Consider the following 14,903-nt stretch of genomic DNA (forward strand, 5'->3'; position numbering starts at 1 on the left):
TAATATTGCTAAGGGGGATGCTAGCAACCTTTTTGTGTATATCTGAGGAAGCCAATTCCAGAGAAGCTCACAGGACTTGTCCAAGGTTGTAAAGCAAGTGAGCAATAAAGCTAGGATTCAGCTGAGTGTGTTGGCTCATACCTGTAATCCCTATATTACGGAGTCTGAGATAGGAGGATCCCAGGTATGGAGGTCAGCCTCAACAAAAGAACCTAAGCAAACTAGTGAGGCCTTGTTTCAAGTTTTTTAAAAATGAAAAAGATATAGCTTGGAGGTAGAGCTCCCTTGGGTTCAATCCTCAGTACCAAAAAAAGGGGGGGGGACCAGGAAATGTGCTCCTAGTCCAGCCTACATCAAGGTCCCTGATGCAGTTAAGGCCCCCAGAGGCCACTGGTTGTGAATGGGCACAGCAAAGCCGGGTCAGGCAGCCTCTCACCGTATGACGACCTCAGTGAAAGCAGAGAAGCTGGGCTTGGTCGAGGGTAGCAGGGGTTTTGCCAGGATTTGCAGGGTGGGCAGACCAGGTCTTGCCCAGAGCCAAAGCTTTGGGCAGATTTCCAAGGGCATCTTCATGCCTGCCAAGGTTGGCTTGGGGTTCACGGCCAGGCCAGACACAGTTTGTCCAGTTTAAGGCTGGGAGACAATGGGCTATGTCATCCCGTCTCCTTGGACAAGCAGTGTTCCACTGCTCTTTCCCCAGCCTGGCTCTCTGGTCCCTCTCCCAGAACACCGTGGCCTGGTAGACCCCTCCCTCCTCTCTCTTTCTCCCTCACTCCACGCTTCCCCCTCATCTTCTCTTCTCCATCTCTCCTCTGTCTCTCAGTTTCCTCTCTTCTCCTCCTTCCCTCACACTCCTTCCCTCTGTTTGCTTTCTCTGCCTTCTGCCCCTTCCCTTCCAATGTCATCAGTCTTTGTCATTCTTCCCATCTAAAAGGCACCCCAGCTCTGGAAGCAACCCATTCAGCATCCCAACCCCACTCACTACGCCCAGCCCAACGGGAGGGAGGCTGAGGATGGCGGCCCAGACCTCCAGCCTGCCTCTGCGCCGCCGTGGGGGTGGGGCTGGGCCGCACAGGCGGGCTGCCCTGAATGACAAGCGGGGATATTGATCGCATTCTGAACTCAGCCCAGCCGATAGAAGGTAATTAATGACTCCATTTGCCTCAGTACCGGGGAGAACAATTGAGTTTGAAACTGCAACAACTGGCGGCTGGGGAGACTGAGGGGCAGCCCCGGGGTGAAGCCCTCCGAGGGGGCTAGTGTGTGAAGGAGCAGAGGTGGAAGGCCATCAGGAAGACCGGCCAGAGGCCCAGGCCCACTCCTGCTCCCACTTAATCCTCCATCCTTTCTCTCTCTCTCTCTCTCTCTCTCTCTCTCTCTCTCTCTCTCTCTCCCTCCCTCCCTCTTTTGTTTTTCATTTTTCTTTTGGTGTTGGAGATTGAACCCAGGGACACTCTACCTCTGAGCTACATCCCCAGCTCTCTTTATTTTTTATCTTGAAACAGGCTCTCACTAAATTGCTAAGGGCCTCAATAAGTTGTTGAGTTGAGGCCTTAAATCTCTGATCCTCAGTCTCAGCCTCTCACGTGCTGATATGACAAGCATGCACCACCACACCCTGCTCCTTTTTAAGATCATTTTCTGCCTGTGAATGATTATTTGCTTTCTCCAGGATTGCTTCTTGCTGGCTTTGTGATGTTGAACATACCTAAACTCTCTCTGAGCTTGTTTCCTTGTTTGTGAAATTGAGCTAAGTGGCGCTTCTCTTTTGCAAGTGTTCTATGAGGACTAGAGGTCATATTATGAAGTACCCAGAGCCTGCCTAGAACCCAGGAAGTGTGCCAGAAATGGTGGCTACCCAGATGATAAGGATGGGGGAAGGCAAATGGTCAAGCAGAGGGCAGCAGGGGCAGACAGCCTTGAGTTTAGACCCAGGCTTTGCTACTTAATAGTTCTGCTACTTAATAGGCAAATTACTTTGCCTCTCTGAAACTACTTCCTCTTGTGAACTAAGATAATAAAAATAGTGATAAGTATCTTGTAAAGTTGAACAGATTCCATGAATATAAGTGAAAGCCCAGGCCGGGCATGGTGGCGCACGCTTGTAATCCCCATGCTTGGGAGGCGGAGACAGGAGGATCGCGCAGGTTCAAAGCCAGCCACGCTGGTTAAAGACACCCTGTTTCCAAATAAAAATATAAAATAGGTCTGGGAGTGTAGCCCAGAGATAGAAGGGCTTCCGGAAACCCCAGTACCACCAAAAATAAATAAATAAATAAATAAATAAATAAATAAATAAATACCCCAGTAGTGTCAGTTTCCCCATAGACGAGTGGACATTTGTATTTGGGCTTATAAAACTGAAGTTAACATAATTTTTTTTGCTATACTTAAAATTTTTTTTTCCTTCAAATGCCTAATCCTGATTCCTGGGATTTGGTGGGCAGACCCTGCTCAGCAAACTTTGAGGAGCCCTGGGGCTTTCTGACCAAGGAAATGGCGTCATTTCATTCTGTCTATTCCTAACCACTGCCACCTACCTCTTAGCCGATGCTTAGCCCATTTACCTCTCAGCGCTTGCAGTGAGCACTTGGGGAGTCCAGGTAGTATGTAAATGCACAAGGAGGAAAGTGTGTTTCCATTTGTTGTCCCTACCCCTAGCCCAAGACACGGTCTTCAGCGACTAGCCTCCTCCCCAAGCCACCAAGACCTCACTGGACAACCTGATCATGACCGGCCAGTGTGAGGGCTCTGGCCTGGAGTGACAGGTGTGGAGTGGACTCAGCTCTAGGATGGCCCAGGAAGAGGTGGGGAGTGACTGAGGAGACCCCATCCTTTTTGAGGAACAAAAGGGCCTTCTTATGCTAGGCACATGTTCTAACACTGAGCTACACTCCCACCCCCAATATAGTTTTAATAAGGACCCTAGAACTAGTACTTGTTTGTTGGACAAAACCTGGACAAAATAAAAACTTAAAGAAGAAGAAAATAAACATTCCCCATGATCAGGAATTCACCACTGTCACCAGGTCGGTGGCAGTCCCTCCAGCCAAGATGACTCCCACTTTCTGGTCCTCTTTGTTTGCATCCAGTCTCTAGATGTTGGCTGGGCGGGTGCTGGTTCAGACCACAGGCGTTTAGCGAGCTGATACCTTCCTTGTGCTGGGCTCCCTCGTGGACACACCCTCCAGTCACCTCTGTTACTCGACCCTCAGTTTCCTCACCAGTAAAAAGAGGATTCGAATTTTACTTACCTTGGAGAGTGGTTGGAAAGCCCAAATAACATGGTCTCTGAAGACTTTGCATTGAGTGCTAATATAAATATAAAGTGGTCAGTTAGACAATATCAGTTTTGTTCCCCTTGGAAGAGTAATATACATCAAAGTTGTAATTTATCAGTTTGCTTGTTAAATTAATTTCTTTATATAGTATGCATGTTCCAAAACAGATTTGTGGTATCTCCTTGAGCATGCGTACACTGTAGTGAGCAAAGCACCTGGAATGGGCTCTCATCCCAGGAGACCTGCTGCTGAGTTGTGTGACCTCGAACAGGTGGCCTGCCCACCTTGCCACCCACCCAGCTAGTTTTCCTCAATCTAACGTGAATAATTGGGGGCAGGAGTCCCCTAATCATCTGGGCAGCCTACACTCATGCCAGAAGTTTTAGCCTCAGTGTAGGGAAGGGGCAAAGCAGAGAACTGGTATGGCCACCAAGAAGGCCGTGTGCCCAGACGGGACCAGGCGCCTCTCAGCTGGGTCCCCGGGGTTGGCGCCCAGGAAGCAGAGTGAAATGTTTTAGAAGCCTGGCTCTGGAGTAGGACCGAACTGGATTCAGATCCTAACTACCATTTACTAGCGACATGGCCTTCCACTAGCTGCTACTTAAACTTTCTTTGCCTCTTTTTCCTTATCTTTAAAGCAGGTGTCACAGTATTTACCTAACAGCATTGTTGGAAGGACTAAATGAGCTTTGAAGCCAGAACATAGAAGCAGCTCTTGCCATTTGTATGCTGTTAGAGTAGCTGGGCAGGGGAGAGAGTACGGCTGAGTCTTCCATAAATGGAGACCAGCACATGGTCCCTCCCCAGTCCTCTGGGGTCTTAGTCAACCTACAGCAACCAGACTTCCCAACCTTAACCCCAAAACACAGACTGACAGTAGAAAAGAAGAAAGAGTATTGGAAATCAGAGGTTTTCCAGAAATTCCAGGACAAATGACCATCACACTCCAGCTGCCCTGGTTCAGGGAATCCAAATGTAGAGGCCTTCGCTGAGCCCTGCTCTTAAGCAGCCCCTGCCACCTGCTTTGGATGGAGGCCCTGCAGCTCCAAGGCCAGGCTCTGCTCCTAACTGGGGACACAGTGCTTTCACTCCGTTGGCTTGAGGCACCAGAGGTGGGTGGATGGTGTTGCTGAGATGAGAAGGGCCTCCAGGGGACCCAGGATGATGCTGTTAGAGGTAACAGGCAGTGGGGTGGGTGCAGAAGGAGTAGATGTCTACCCAGGCCCTGCCCGTCCTCTCAACACCAGGGATACATGGGATTTGCCTGACAAGTGACCCAGTCCCAAAACCTTCTGCCAGAAGTCTGGTTATGAATGCCACCCAGGAGAGTGGCATTTGTCCATTCAGTCATTTACTGAGTACCTACTATGTGCCGTACTTGGCATTGGAGCTATAGAAATGCATCCCAGTACCTGGGAGGCTGAGACAGGAGCATTACAGGTTCAAAGACAGCCTCGGCAAGTAGTGAGACTCTCATCAACCTAGCAAAACCCCGTTTCAAAATAAAAATAAAATAGGGCTGGGGATGCAACTTGGAGGTAGAATGCCCCTGGGTTCAATCCCCAGTAAAACACACACACACACACACACACACACACACACACACACACACACACACACTGCCTCAGCTATGATCCCTGCCCACAAGTAGCTCACAGCCTGACTCTTTGGCAGGAATCAGGTGGGGAATCTTCTTTGGATGGATGCTAGTTAATTACTCCCATATCTTTCTTCCTTGCTCATCTGAAACTTAGGTCAGGACCAACTTCTCTCTCTGCCTCTGTTTTAGCCCCACTCTGTCAGAGAGCCCTTACAGAGCCGGGAGTGGTGGCACACGCTTGTAATCTCAGTACTTGGGAGGCATGTACTGAGACATGAGGATCACAGGTTTGCAGCCAGCCTCAGCTACTTAGTGAGCCCCTTGCAACTTAGTGAGACCCTGTTTCAAAATAAAGAATACAAAATAGGCCTGGGGGTGTAACTCAGAGGTAGAATGCCCTTGGGTTCCATCCCCAGTACCAAGAAAGAAAGAAAGAAGAAGAAAGGAAGGAAGGAAGGAAGGAAGGAAGGAAGGGAGGGAGGGAAAAGAAGAGAAGAGAAGGGAGCCCTTCCCTGGGGGCCTAGCAGGGTCTCTTCCTCGTGGGAAGTGCTACCCTGAGCTCTGTCGTCCCAGGAGGCCCCGAGTGGTCAGTGCTGTCAGCTGCTTCATTCATTTTCCTTTTCTGTTTTCTTCTTCCTTGTTTCCTTTTGCTTTCCTGCGCCTCCTCTGCTGTTCTCTTCTCCTTTTTGTCCTCCAACCTGAACCTCTCAACCCTCCCCATCCAGGCCCTGGGCTGCTCGCGGTAGCTGGGCACCCAGGCATCAGCGACACAGGGCCAGCTGGTGTTGTTCCTGCGCCAGGCGTCCTCACCCCAGCCAGGCTCCTGCGGAAAGCCTCTCCCTCTTTCTGCCCTTCCCCTGCGTCTGGCTCCCCCTTCCCAGAGCCTCTCTGCCTTGCACCTTCTGACCCAGCGCCTCTCCCAACCTCCTTTTGCCCTTCCTGCCCTCTCCCCTGGCCTGCATTTCTCCTTTCCTCCTCCAGCTCAAAGGACTGGCCTCCCCCTCCCCTGGAGAGAGAGGTAATGATCGCCTGTGGGACCTGTGGCTGAGTCCAGTCCCACCGCCCTCCCCTGCCCTGTGGCTCACCTCCCTGGCCCCCCTTGGGCTCCTTTGCCATTCATCATGGCTGCTGCCTTTCCCCACTGCCCCGTGGCCTTCCTTTCCCTGCGGGGAGCTTCTCAGGCCTCCTCTAGCCTCTGGGCGATTCTCCAGGTGCTTTCACCAGCCACTTTGTGGCGCTGCCCCTCCACACCTTCTGCTACCCACCTCCCCCACCTGCCTTCGCCTCTTCCTCCAGGCCACCTCCCTGCCACCTTGCCCCCGGGCTTCCTCTCGCCTTCCCCTCCCGCCCTCCCAGCCTCAGCCTCGCAGCCTTACCACCGGGGCCTGGGTATACAAAAAAATAAATAAATAAAAAGGTCAGTGCGTGGAGGGAGCAGCAATAACCCCTAAAACAGTACTATCAGTGGAACATGATTGATCAATTGAATTCCATAGCGGCTGAAAAATGTGGGATTAAGTAGTGTATTATACGCACAATGAGTTGAGGCATGATGTTCATTTCAAGTTCATTTCGCCGGCCTCTGCCACCAGATCAGGCAATCAATAGGGGCAGCAGATATCATATATCACCTCTCTGCGGGCTGGGGAGAGAGCACCATAATCTCTCGCAAATTTAGAGTGACAGATTTGTCAAGATCTGAAGGGCCCCTGAATAAATGAAGGCAAAGAGACTCCTCCAGCCAGTGACCTGAGGACAAAGCTTCAGTTCAGCCCTTACACACACACACACACACACACACACACACACACGGCCACGCCACACACAGGCATATACACAAATCTACACAGAGGCATGGATTGAGGTCCGCCACACATACACACATTATACACACGTACACATCCACCCACGTAATGCACAAACACACACTCACAAATGCACATTCTATTCCCCAGGCCCCAATTGGTGAGACTGCACTAGCTGTGCACACAAAGACCCCTGGTGCCTCCCACCCTGACAGCAGGGCCGCCCCAAAAGGTAGGAGGGCTCTGGGGGACAGAGTTAGACACATGGAACTTGCAGGCAGCTACAGGGAGTAAAATGGGGAGAAAGAAGAGTCACATAAGAAGTGGGGGCACGGGCTCTGCTCCCTCTGCAGTCACAGACATCCTCTCAGAAAGGCTCTTACTCAGCTGGGCATGGTGGTGCCTGCCTAGAATCCCAATATTTGGGAGGCTGCGGCAGGAGGACTGCAGGCTCAGGGCCAGCCTCAGTAACTTAGCAAGACCCTGTTTAAAAAAATTTTAAATCTCTAAAACACAAGATATACTTAAACATATCGAAGTCAACCACCAAGCCAAGCAAGGGAAGGAGGGATGGGGAGGGAATGGGGTGGGAATTGGGTAGGGGTTAAATCGGTGATGTGTACATGTATGTACACACAAGTATTTTACCCCAGTATGATGTATGAATACAATACACCAATAAAAATTAAAAAGAAAAAGAAAAAAAATTTAAAGACGAGTTGGGTAGCTCAGAGGTAAAATGCCCCTGGGTTCAACCCCAGTACAAAAAAAAAAGGAAAAGAAAAGAATTCTGTCATTTAAACACTCAGAGACCCTTTTTATCCAGATGTGTATATACATAGAAAATACTCACACAAAAGAGAAAAATAAACACGCTACCTCCCAATTCACACTCAGGGATACCTACACCCTCTAAGACGGAAAACTATTACACAAAAAAAAACACAACTGCTAGGCTTTTGTCCATAGAAATACCATTGAGGCTCCTCTGCTTGCCTCAGACTTTATCAGGGTCAACCTCTCAATCTCTCTCTCTCTCTCTCTCTCTCTCTCTCTCTCTCTCTCTCTCTCACACACACACACACACACACACACACACACACACACACACACACATACACGTACATTTTCTTTGCTTTCCCACCCCTTCCAAAATAAAGCATAGAGGGAAGACAGGAGGTCCCTCTGGAAAGCAGAGCCCATGTTCCATCTGGGAGGCCAGCGAGGCTGCAGGTTGAGGTTAATCAATATGTAATATTTTCTATGGTCTCCCAAATGATACTGTACGGTGTTACTGTATATAATGCAATATTGATTATATCATATCGTATAATCACCTATAAACTGATATATATAACAGTCCCAGAGGAACACCCTGGGGGCTACACATGGTCTGGCCTGAGGTCCAAGGCTCCCCAGCTGGTCCTGGGTGGACAGGCCCAGAAGTTACCAAGCTGGGGCTGGGGCGGGGCGGGGCGGGGGAGGAGGCAGGAGAATAAGGGCTCAGGAAGAGGCACTTTATCTCCTCTGCACTCTGAAGCTCCAAGGGACCCTCCAGAAGGCAGAGATCGAGGAGGCAGGGCTAACCGGGGTGAGAGCGCCTGGGTCGAGCCTGACAGGATGGGGCTTGCGGCCCCAATGAAACAGGCCCTGTGGGGCCCCACCAGGCCTTTCCTTCTTGGAACAAGTCTCAGCTCCCTGTGGAAACCCACAGGAAGAACCTGGTGACTGAGGACTTGGCTCCTGGTGGAGGCCTGAGCCAAAGTTCTCCAAGGGAGAAGTGGCAGGCACAGCAGGTCGTCGGTCCTCTGGAGCCTGCCCATGGGGTGCTCACAGCCCAGGTGTCTCCTTACTCCTGCTCAGTCCCCAGCCCAGCCCAGCGCTTGGCTTTGCTCTCAGAGCCCCTCCTCCCTCAGCACAGTTAATTACTTCACCCAGTCTCCATGTTACACTCAGCCTGAGAGATTTGATGATTTCAACCCTTGGAATCAGTGGAACTGAAATTCATCTTGGAGCCGAGTTCAATTCTCCACAGGCTCCGTAATGCGGACCTGCGAACTCAACTCCTTGCTCAAGCTTACCCAGGCTGGGGGACAGGGCAGGAGGGGGGCCTGAGAGACAACCCAGGGAGCCCCTCTGCCTCCACCTCTCTCAGTGACCCCGAGTTCTCTTTTTCTTTCCAGCTCCTTCAGGGCTCTGGCTTCCCAGCCAGATCTCTGAGATGAAAGTAAGGGATCCCGGTAGGGGTGCAGAGCCCCAGGGCAAGGCACCCCCTTGTCTACACTCCTTGTGCCTCTGCTGGCCTTGCATTAATATCCCGGGTGTCCATGTGTTCCCCAGATGTGTCTGAGGGTTCGGTCCCCAACGGAGACTCTCAGAGCGGTGTGGACAGTTTGCGGAAGCACTTGAGAGCTGACGCCTTCACCCAACAGCAGCTGGAAGCTCTGGATCGAGTCTTTGAGCGTCCTTCCTACCCTGATGTCTTCCAGGCATCAGAGCACATCAAATCAGAACAGGTGAGGAAGGAGCTTCCTGCTCGCTGAAGGGGAAGGAACTGGGCAGAAGGCGGCCTCTGAGAACATACCCAGCAGCCCACACTGCATGTGTCTGTATGGGGCACAGTGTGTGTGCTGTGTGGACATGCTCACAGGAGGACATCAGGGGACAGTTAAGAGATATCATTATGGAATAAAGGGATTAGAAATGATGAGTTCTGGGTGCAAGGGGGAAATCTCATCCCCTTTGAAGACTCAGTTTCTCCATGTATAGGAAGAAGGGCTTCTGTGAATCAGCTTCTTTCCAGCTGACCATTCTATGGTCCTGGCATGGGGTATGCAGAAATGGCCTCCTGCCATGTCCCTTGCCCACCTGCCCCAGGGCTCTTCAGAAAGTTTGTACAATCTGTGGAGTTCCTCTTGTCCCGCATCAGGAGGACAATCTTCCTGTGCCTGCCTCCTGCTTCCAGTCCAGCCAAACAGCATGATCCCAGGCAGGCTGACGACCTCTCCTGATACTTCCTAACACAGCAGCTCAGAACACACAGCGCAGCACACAGCACCCCAACAAAACACACCAGCAGAAACATATTTTCAGCTCCTCACATTTACAAGCACATGGCACCACCACCCATCTGCTCCCGGCCTCCCCAGCCTGGTCCTCAGCCCTCTCGCCCCAGCACTGGAGCCAGCAGGCAGCACTATCCCCAAAGCTCCCCAGCTCACACCTCTAGCACATCTCCACCCACACATCAGTGCAGCCCCAGTGCATGCACCCACGCACAGGGCCACACTCCTGTCCCTCCCACACACACAGCCTAGGCCAGGCCCATCCGCACGCGCAACACAACTGCCATGCTTGCACACGCGCAGACGTGCACACCCACACATGTGTTCTTCAGCGAAGCCCAGCGGGCTGAATGCAGCTCAGTTCTACTCTAAGATTCCAGCAGCTCCTAGCCACTCGCCTTTCTCCCTGCGTGTCCTTTTATCCCATAAGCTGTTTGTCTTCATAAAACAAAAATCAAAAGTCTTTTTAAGGTGCCCTGAGCCATAAACCAACAAAGGAGGAGCCGGCCGAGGCGGGCGGCTCGGTGCACCCTCCCCGAGTCCCCGGCTGTATTACAATGAATAACCTTTATTTACTTTCATTAGACTATTAAACACCAGCACAGTCATTTTTCCCCCTGAAACTCGGAGCAGGGCCCATAAAGCAAATCCGAAGCCTAATTGAGTTCATTTTAATTTCTCTCCGATCACAGCGAATTACTCTGGTGATAAATCAGGGGGCAGCTTCACCCCCAGTAGAAGGCCTAATTTGCAGCTAATTACAAAACTGATTTCTACAGGAAGATCAATACGAGAAGGAATTGGAAATGACGAGGCAATCCCGTCCAGCCAGTGAGGGGAGGGGTCCTCTGGGGGGGCCAGGAAGCGGAAGGGAAAAAAACGGACCCGAAAGAGCAGAAAATAAGTTTTAATTTAACGTAATATTAATCAGAGCAACTTTTCCTGCTTTGTGCAGGCTCCTGGTCTGCCCAGCTCCGGGGTCTGGCTTGGCGGTGGCTGCAATAAAAAGGCAATTACCCGAGTGTTTCGGGCAGGACACCCTTTCAGAGTCAATGACTGGCCCCCTCCCACCCTTCTGTTAGCCATGTGGACTCTCCCCCTCCCCAATTTCATACCCCAGTGCACAGGCAGAGAGCGAGGGGCCCATGGGGCTGTCTTTGTTTGTTTTTAAAAAAGGGGCGCCCATACCCGATCAGCCAGCCCTGCAGTGCCAGGCTGAGGGTCCCACTAGGCCCTACCCCCAACTACTGCCTCTCCCATTGCATCTTGGTTCGCCCCTCCTCCACAGCACCCTTCCTGGGGGGGGCCTGAACACCCTACTCCTCTCATCAAAGAGGTCCCCACTGCTACCCTTCCTCCTGGGACTTCTTAAGCAAGAGATGCTACAGAAGCCTAAAGGGTGCTGGCCAAACCACTCGCAGTGCACAGGCTGCATCTCTGGCTCCCTACGGCAGGTCTATCCTGCCCTAGCAAAACTCCCCATCACTGGGTGCCCGCCCCTCCCCATCCCCCCTCTCCACCGGGCCATCTCCTTCCACCCCATCTGGGAGGGCTCCCCGTTCCTCCTCCCCATCTGCACACCGCCCTTTCTCTGTATGAGCTCATCAATAGAGAGCTGTCGCTTTTCTCTGTCCTCCCAGGGGAACGAGTACTCCCTCCCAGCCCTGACCCCTGGGCTTGATGAAGTCAAGTCGAGTCTATCTGCATCTACCAACCCTGAGCTGGGCAGCAACGTGTCAGGCACACAGACATACCCCGTCGTGACCGGTAAGGGGGCTTCCGGGAGGGTGGGGCGCGGCTTTCAGTGGGGGCTACTCAGCCTGTGCCATCTGGGGCTCAGTGTGACAAGTGGGCCCCCTGCCATGATATGTCAAGAGAGTCTCCAAAACCAGGGTGCCTCCTGAGCAGATGTGTGCAGATGTTGGGGAGAAAATATTGTGGTCAAGGATCTAGGCTTTAGCCTGAAAAGGATCTCCCTGTCCTCTGTCTTCTCTCTGCCTTTTTTCTCGCCTCCGCTAAGGTGCCCAGACTTCCAGGCCTCTTGTTAGGACATGTGCAGAAGAATGTAGAGGACAAATAGGCCAGGCTGGTGAGGATGGGCCATGGGTGCCCGGTATCCAGCCTCCACACTCCTCTGTCCCCAAGGCTTCTAGGGGACCCACTTTCCTCTCTTGTGAGGCCGTGTCTTTGAAAGGCTTGAGGGCGTGGCACCCATTGCTGTGGAGTGACAGGGGAACATGGTTATTGTAGCCTCTCTTCTGCTTCCCGGAGACCAAATAGGTCAAATAGGTAGGGTCAAATGCAGGGGGATAGGGCACCCTGGCCAGGGACCCCCCGTGAATCAGGGGCCACAGAGGCATCTGGAATGACCATGCAGGAGAGGGCCAGAAGAAGGTGCCAGGGATGGCGCCTGGCACTGCGGAAGGGTTTCGGGGCCAGGAGAGTGCCCAAGTGGGAGAGGTGTTATTAAAATTCACCTAATTATTCTGGAGACACTAAAGCCAATGTGCCGTTTGTTCCTTGGGAGACAGGATGATTGAGAAGGGTCTCAGTGGGGATTGGGAGACACTGAGGCGTTACCTGCCGAGTGAGGAGGCGGCCAGAATCAAGACAGGGAGCAGGCGCCATTGAGGGGCCTGCTTGTGACTTGGAGCTGATCTGAGCATGGCTCAGTCTGACCTGGGTGTGGAGTAGCCACCCAGCCTCCAGGGGACGCCCAGCAGAGCCGTCGGTAGCTTTCCCAGGCCCTCTGGAAGGGGCGTCCTGGTAACACTGTGTTTGGCATAGACAGAGTCACCCTTTGGCTGAGTTCTTAGAAGTTGCAGAGCTGACTGGGCGTTGGGGAGCAATGACCTTCGCTGGGTCAGCTGGGTCAGGATGCAGCCTAGATCAGCTGGCCCTCAGCACAAGCCCTCTGTAGCCCAACTCCAGAGCTCTCTGCCCCCTTAGATCCTCTGATCCAGGCCAGGCCAACTTTCTGGCCAGTGGTCACTTCTCGAAGGTAGTCCATCCCAGACGACTGGCAAAAGAGCGCGGGATACTTTTCTCTGATCCCAGAGCACTTCCCTTTGCTCAAGGTCAGAGTCCGAAAGGCAGGGACTTCCGGGGGGGCGGGGGGGTAGAGATGTAGATCTTCAGGGTAGGGGCTCTTGCCACAGGGGACACTGAGGCTGGTGCAGAAAAGTCCCTCCACCTTGAGCAGCCCCCCGCCCCGCCCCCCTATGGCCCTGGAACAGTCCCAGCTCAGCCTGGGAACATCTCCGGCTGATCCATCTGGATCCAAGTGTGAGAAAGTTCATTTCAGACCCAGCTTGACATTCCCAGGTGGCAAGTTAGCACTAACATCTCAATCTGTATGCGACATTTCAATCAAGCGAGGAGTAACAAAAGCAGAACCATTAACATTCGGAGCTGTTCACCAGTGGTAATGACGGGGAAACTCGCTCAGAAACTGGAAATTACCAAAAAGAGAAAAGTGTGTGGCGGGGTGGGGGCGGGGAGGCTGGAGTGGGGGCGGGGAGCGATTTTTCCACACTTAGGCCAAGATCCAATGTTTGGATTAATAGTGCCATTACTGGAGAAAGGGCTGCAGATTATGCTCATTCTTAAAATGTTTTTGCTGGCAATTAAACGGCTGCAGCTATTGATCTTTGTTGATTTTATGTCCTCCTAATTTGCATAATCTATTAAAGATGAATGATTCATGATGTGTTTATTATGGGGACAAACAGGATTTGCTGGAGGGACTGTCAAGGTGAGAAACGGGGCATTGCCCAGAGACTTTGTGGGCCGTCTTGGGAGTGGGTCCAGAGTGTGGGCCTTCGGGCCAGGACTTCGTAGGTGGCAGAGAATGGTGATACAAGGCCAACTAGGAGCGGTAGTCTTTGGGTGAGTTCATCTACAAAGATGCTGGCATCGGTGAAAACTAGGCTTCACGCTGCGCCAGGGTGTGAGAGAGGCTCTTGGTGTATTTGTAGAAATTCCCCTCAAAGGTTCTGAAAAAATTTTATTTCACTGAAAAATATTAAGAGATTTGGTGGAAGGAAAAAAAGATTGGGGGGGAGGCCCTTCCCAGCAGGCAGGTGATTGTGGGCAGGTGGGTGCTTAGGTAAGAAAGTAGCAGGGAAGCCAGGCGTGGTGGCACATGCTTGTAATCTCAGTACTTGGGAGGCTGAGGCAGGAGGATTGCAGGTTCACAGCCAGCCTCAACTACTTAGTGAGGGCTGGGGGTATAGTTCTGAGATAGAATGCCCCCCTGGGTTCAATCCCTAGCTCCACAAAAAAAAAAAAAAAGAAGAAGGAAGAAGGAAGGAAGGAAGGAAGGAAGAAAAGGAAGGAAGGAAGGAAGGAAGGAAGGAAGGAAGGAAGGAAGGAAGGAAAAAAGGAAGGAAGGAAGGGAGGGGCGTCCTGTGCCTGCTGTTTGGCTTAGATGTGCTGAGGTGTTGGAAGGGCCCCTTTCACACACACACACACACACACACACACACACACACACACACACACACGCACACACACCCATGTCGAAGGCCCACAGCTCTCCCCCTCTCCAGGACAGGCATCTGAGACCACAAACCTTTGGAGAAGAGTCCTAAGGAAGGCCCTGGCCCAATCTGAGACCCAAACCTTATTGATATTCCTGCCACCTCCTGGCACTGGAGGCTGATTTCAAACTTCACCAGCCACTTGATACAGCTGTTCCACAAGGTCAGGACTGAGAAGAGAGAGGAACCTGGACTATTGTCTGGAGGGAAGAGTAGGGCCCAGTGGGCCAGGACACCGCTAATCACATTGCAGGCAAGGGTGGCTGCCGGGGGCTAGGGCTCAGCCCGACGGCCTCCCCCACCCCCTTCCATCATGGAACCAAGGCAAGAGACCGATTTTTCGGAGTGGTGTTTGCAAGTTCTGCCGAGATTTTAATTTCACTGCATCACAACTCAGCAAGCTGCCAAGTCAAGCTGGTTATTTAAATTTATCACCCACTCCCTTCCGCCGCTGGGCTGCTCTAGCTCGGCGGCATCTCTTCTCTCCAGCCCACTGCTCTAGGCTGCTGGTCTGGAACGAAGCCGAGTCTCTCCTAAGTGATAAGGGAAAAGGGGCCCGCTAGATGAGAGGATGGGCTGCCTAGGGCTGCCTTCTGCCACCTCCCCACCTC

General features: G+C 52.2%; 1 protein-coding gene across 9 annotated transcripts in view; it reads left to right on the forward strand.

Annotated features, from left to right (window-relative positions):
- The window catches only part of PAX2 (paired box 2), a gene marked incomplete at both ends in the record, with an annotated part of 87,627 nt that overhangs the window by 54,868 nt on the left and 17,856 nt on the right, over window positions 1-14,903 (forward strand). For all 9 annotated transcript variants that reach the window (XM_080693606.1, XM_080693607.1, XM_080693608.1 and 6 more), the window contains 2 exons: window positions 9,027-9,202; window positions 11,392-11,518. In XM_080693606.1, coding sequence (XP_080549732.1) covers window positions 9,027-9,202; window positions 11,392-11,518 — 303 coding nt within the window. The remainder of the gene's footprint in view (window positions 1-9,026; window positions 9,203-11,391; window positions 11,519-14,903) is intronic.

This window comes from Muscardinus avellanarius, assembly GCF_963383645.1.
Source record: "Muscardinus avellanarius genome assembly, chromosome: 4".
NCBI classification, from domain to species: Eukaryota; Metazoa; Chordata; class Mammalia; order Rodentia; family Gliridae; genus Muscardinus; species Muscardinus avellanarius.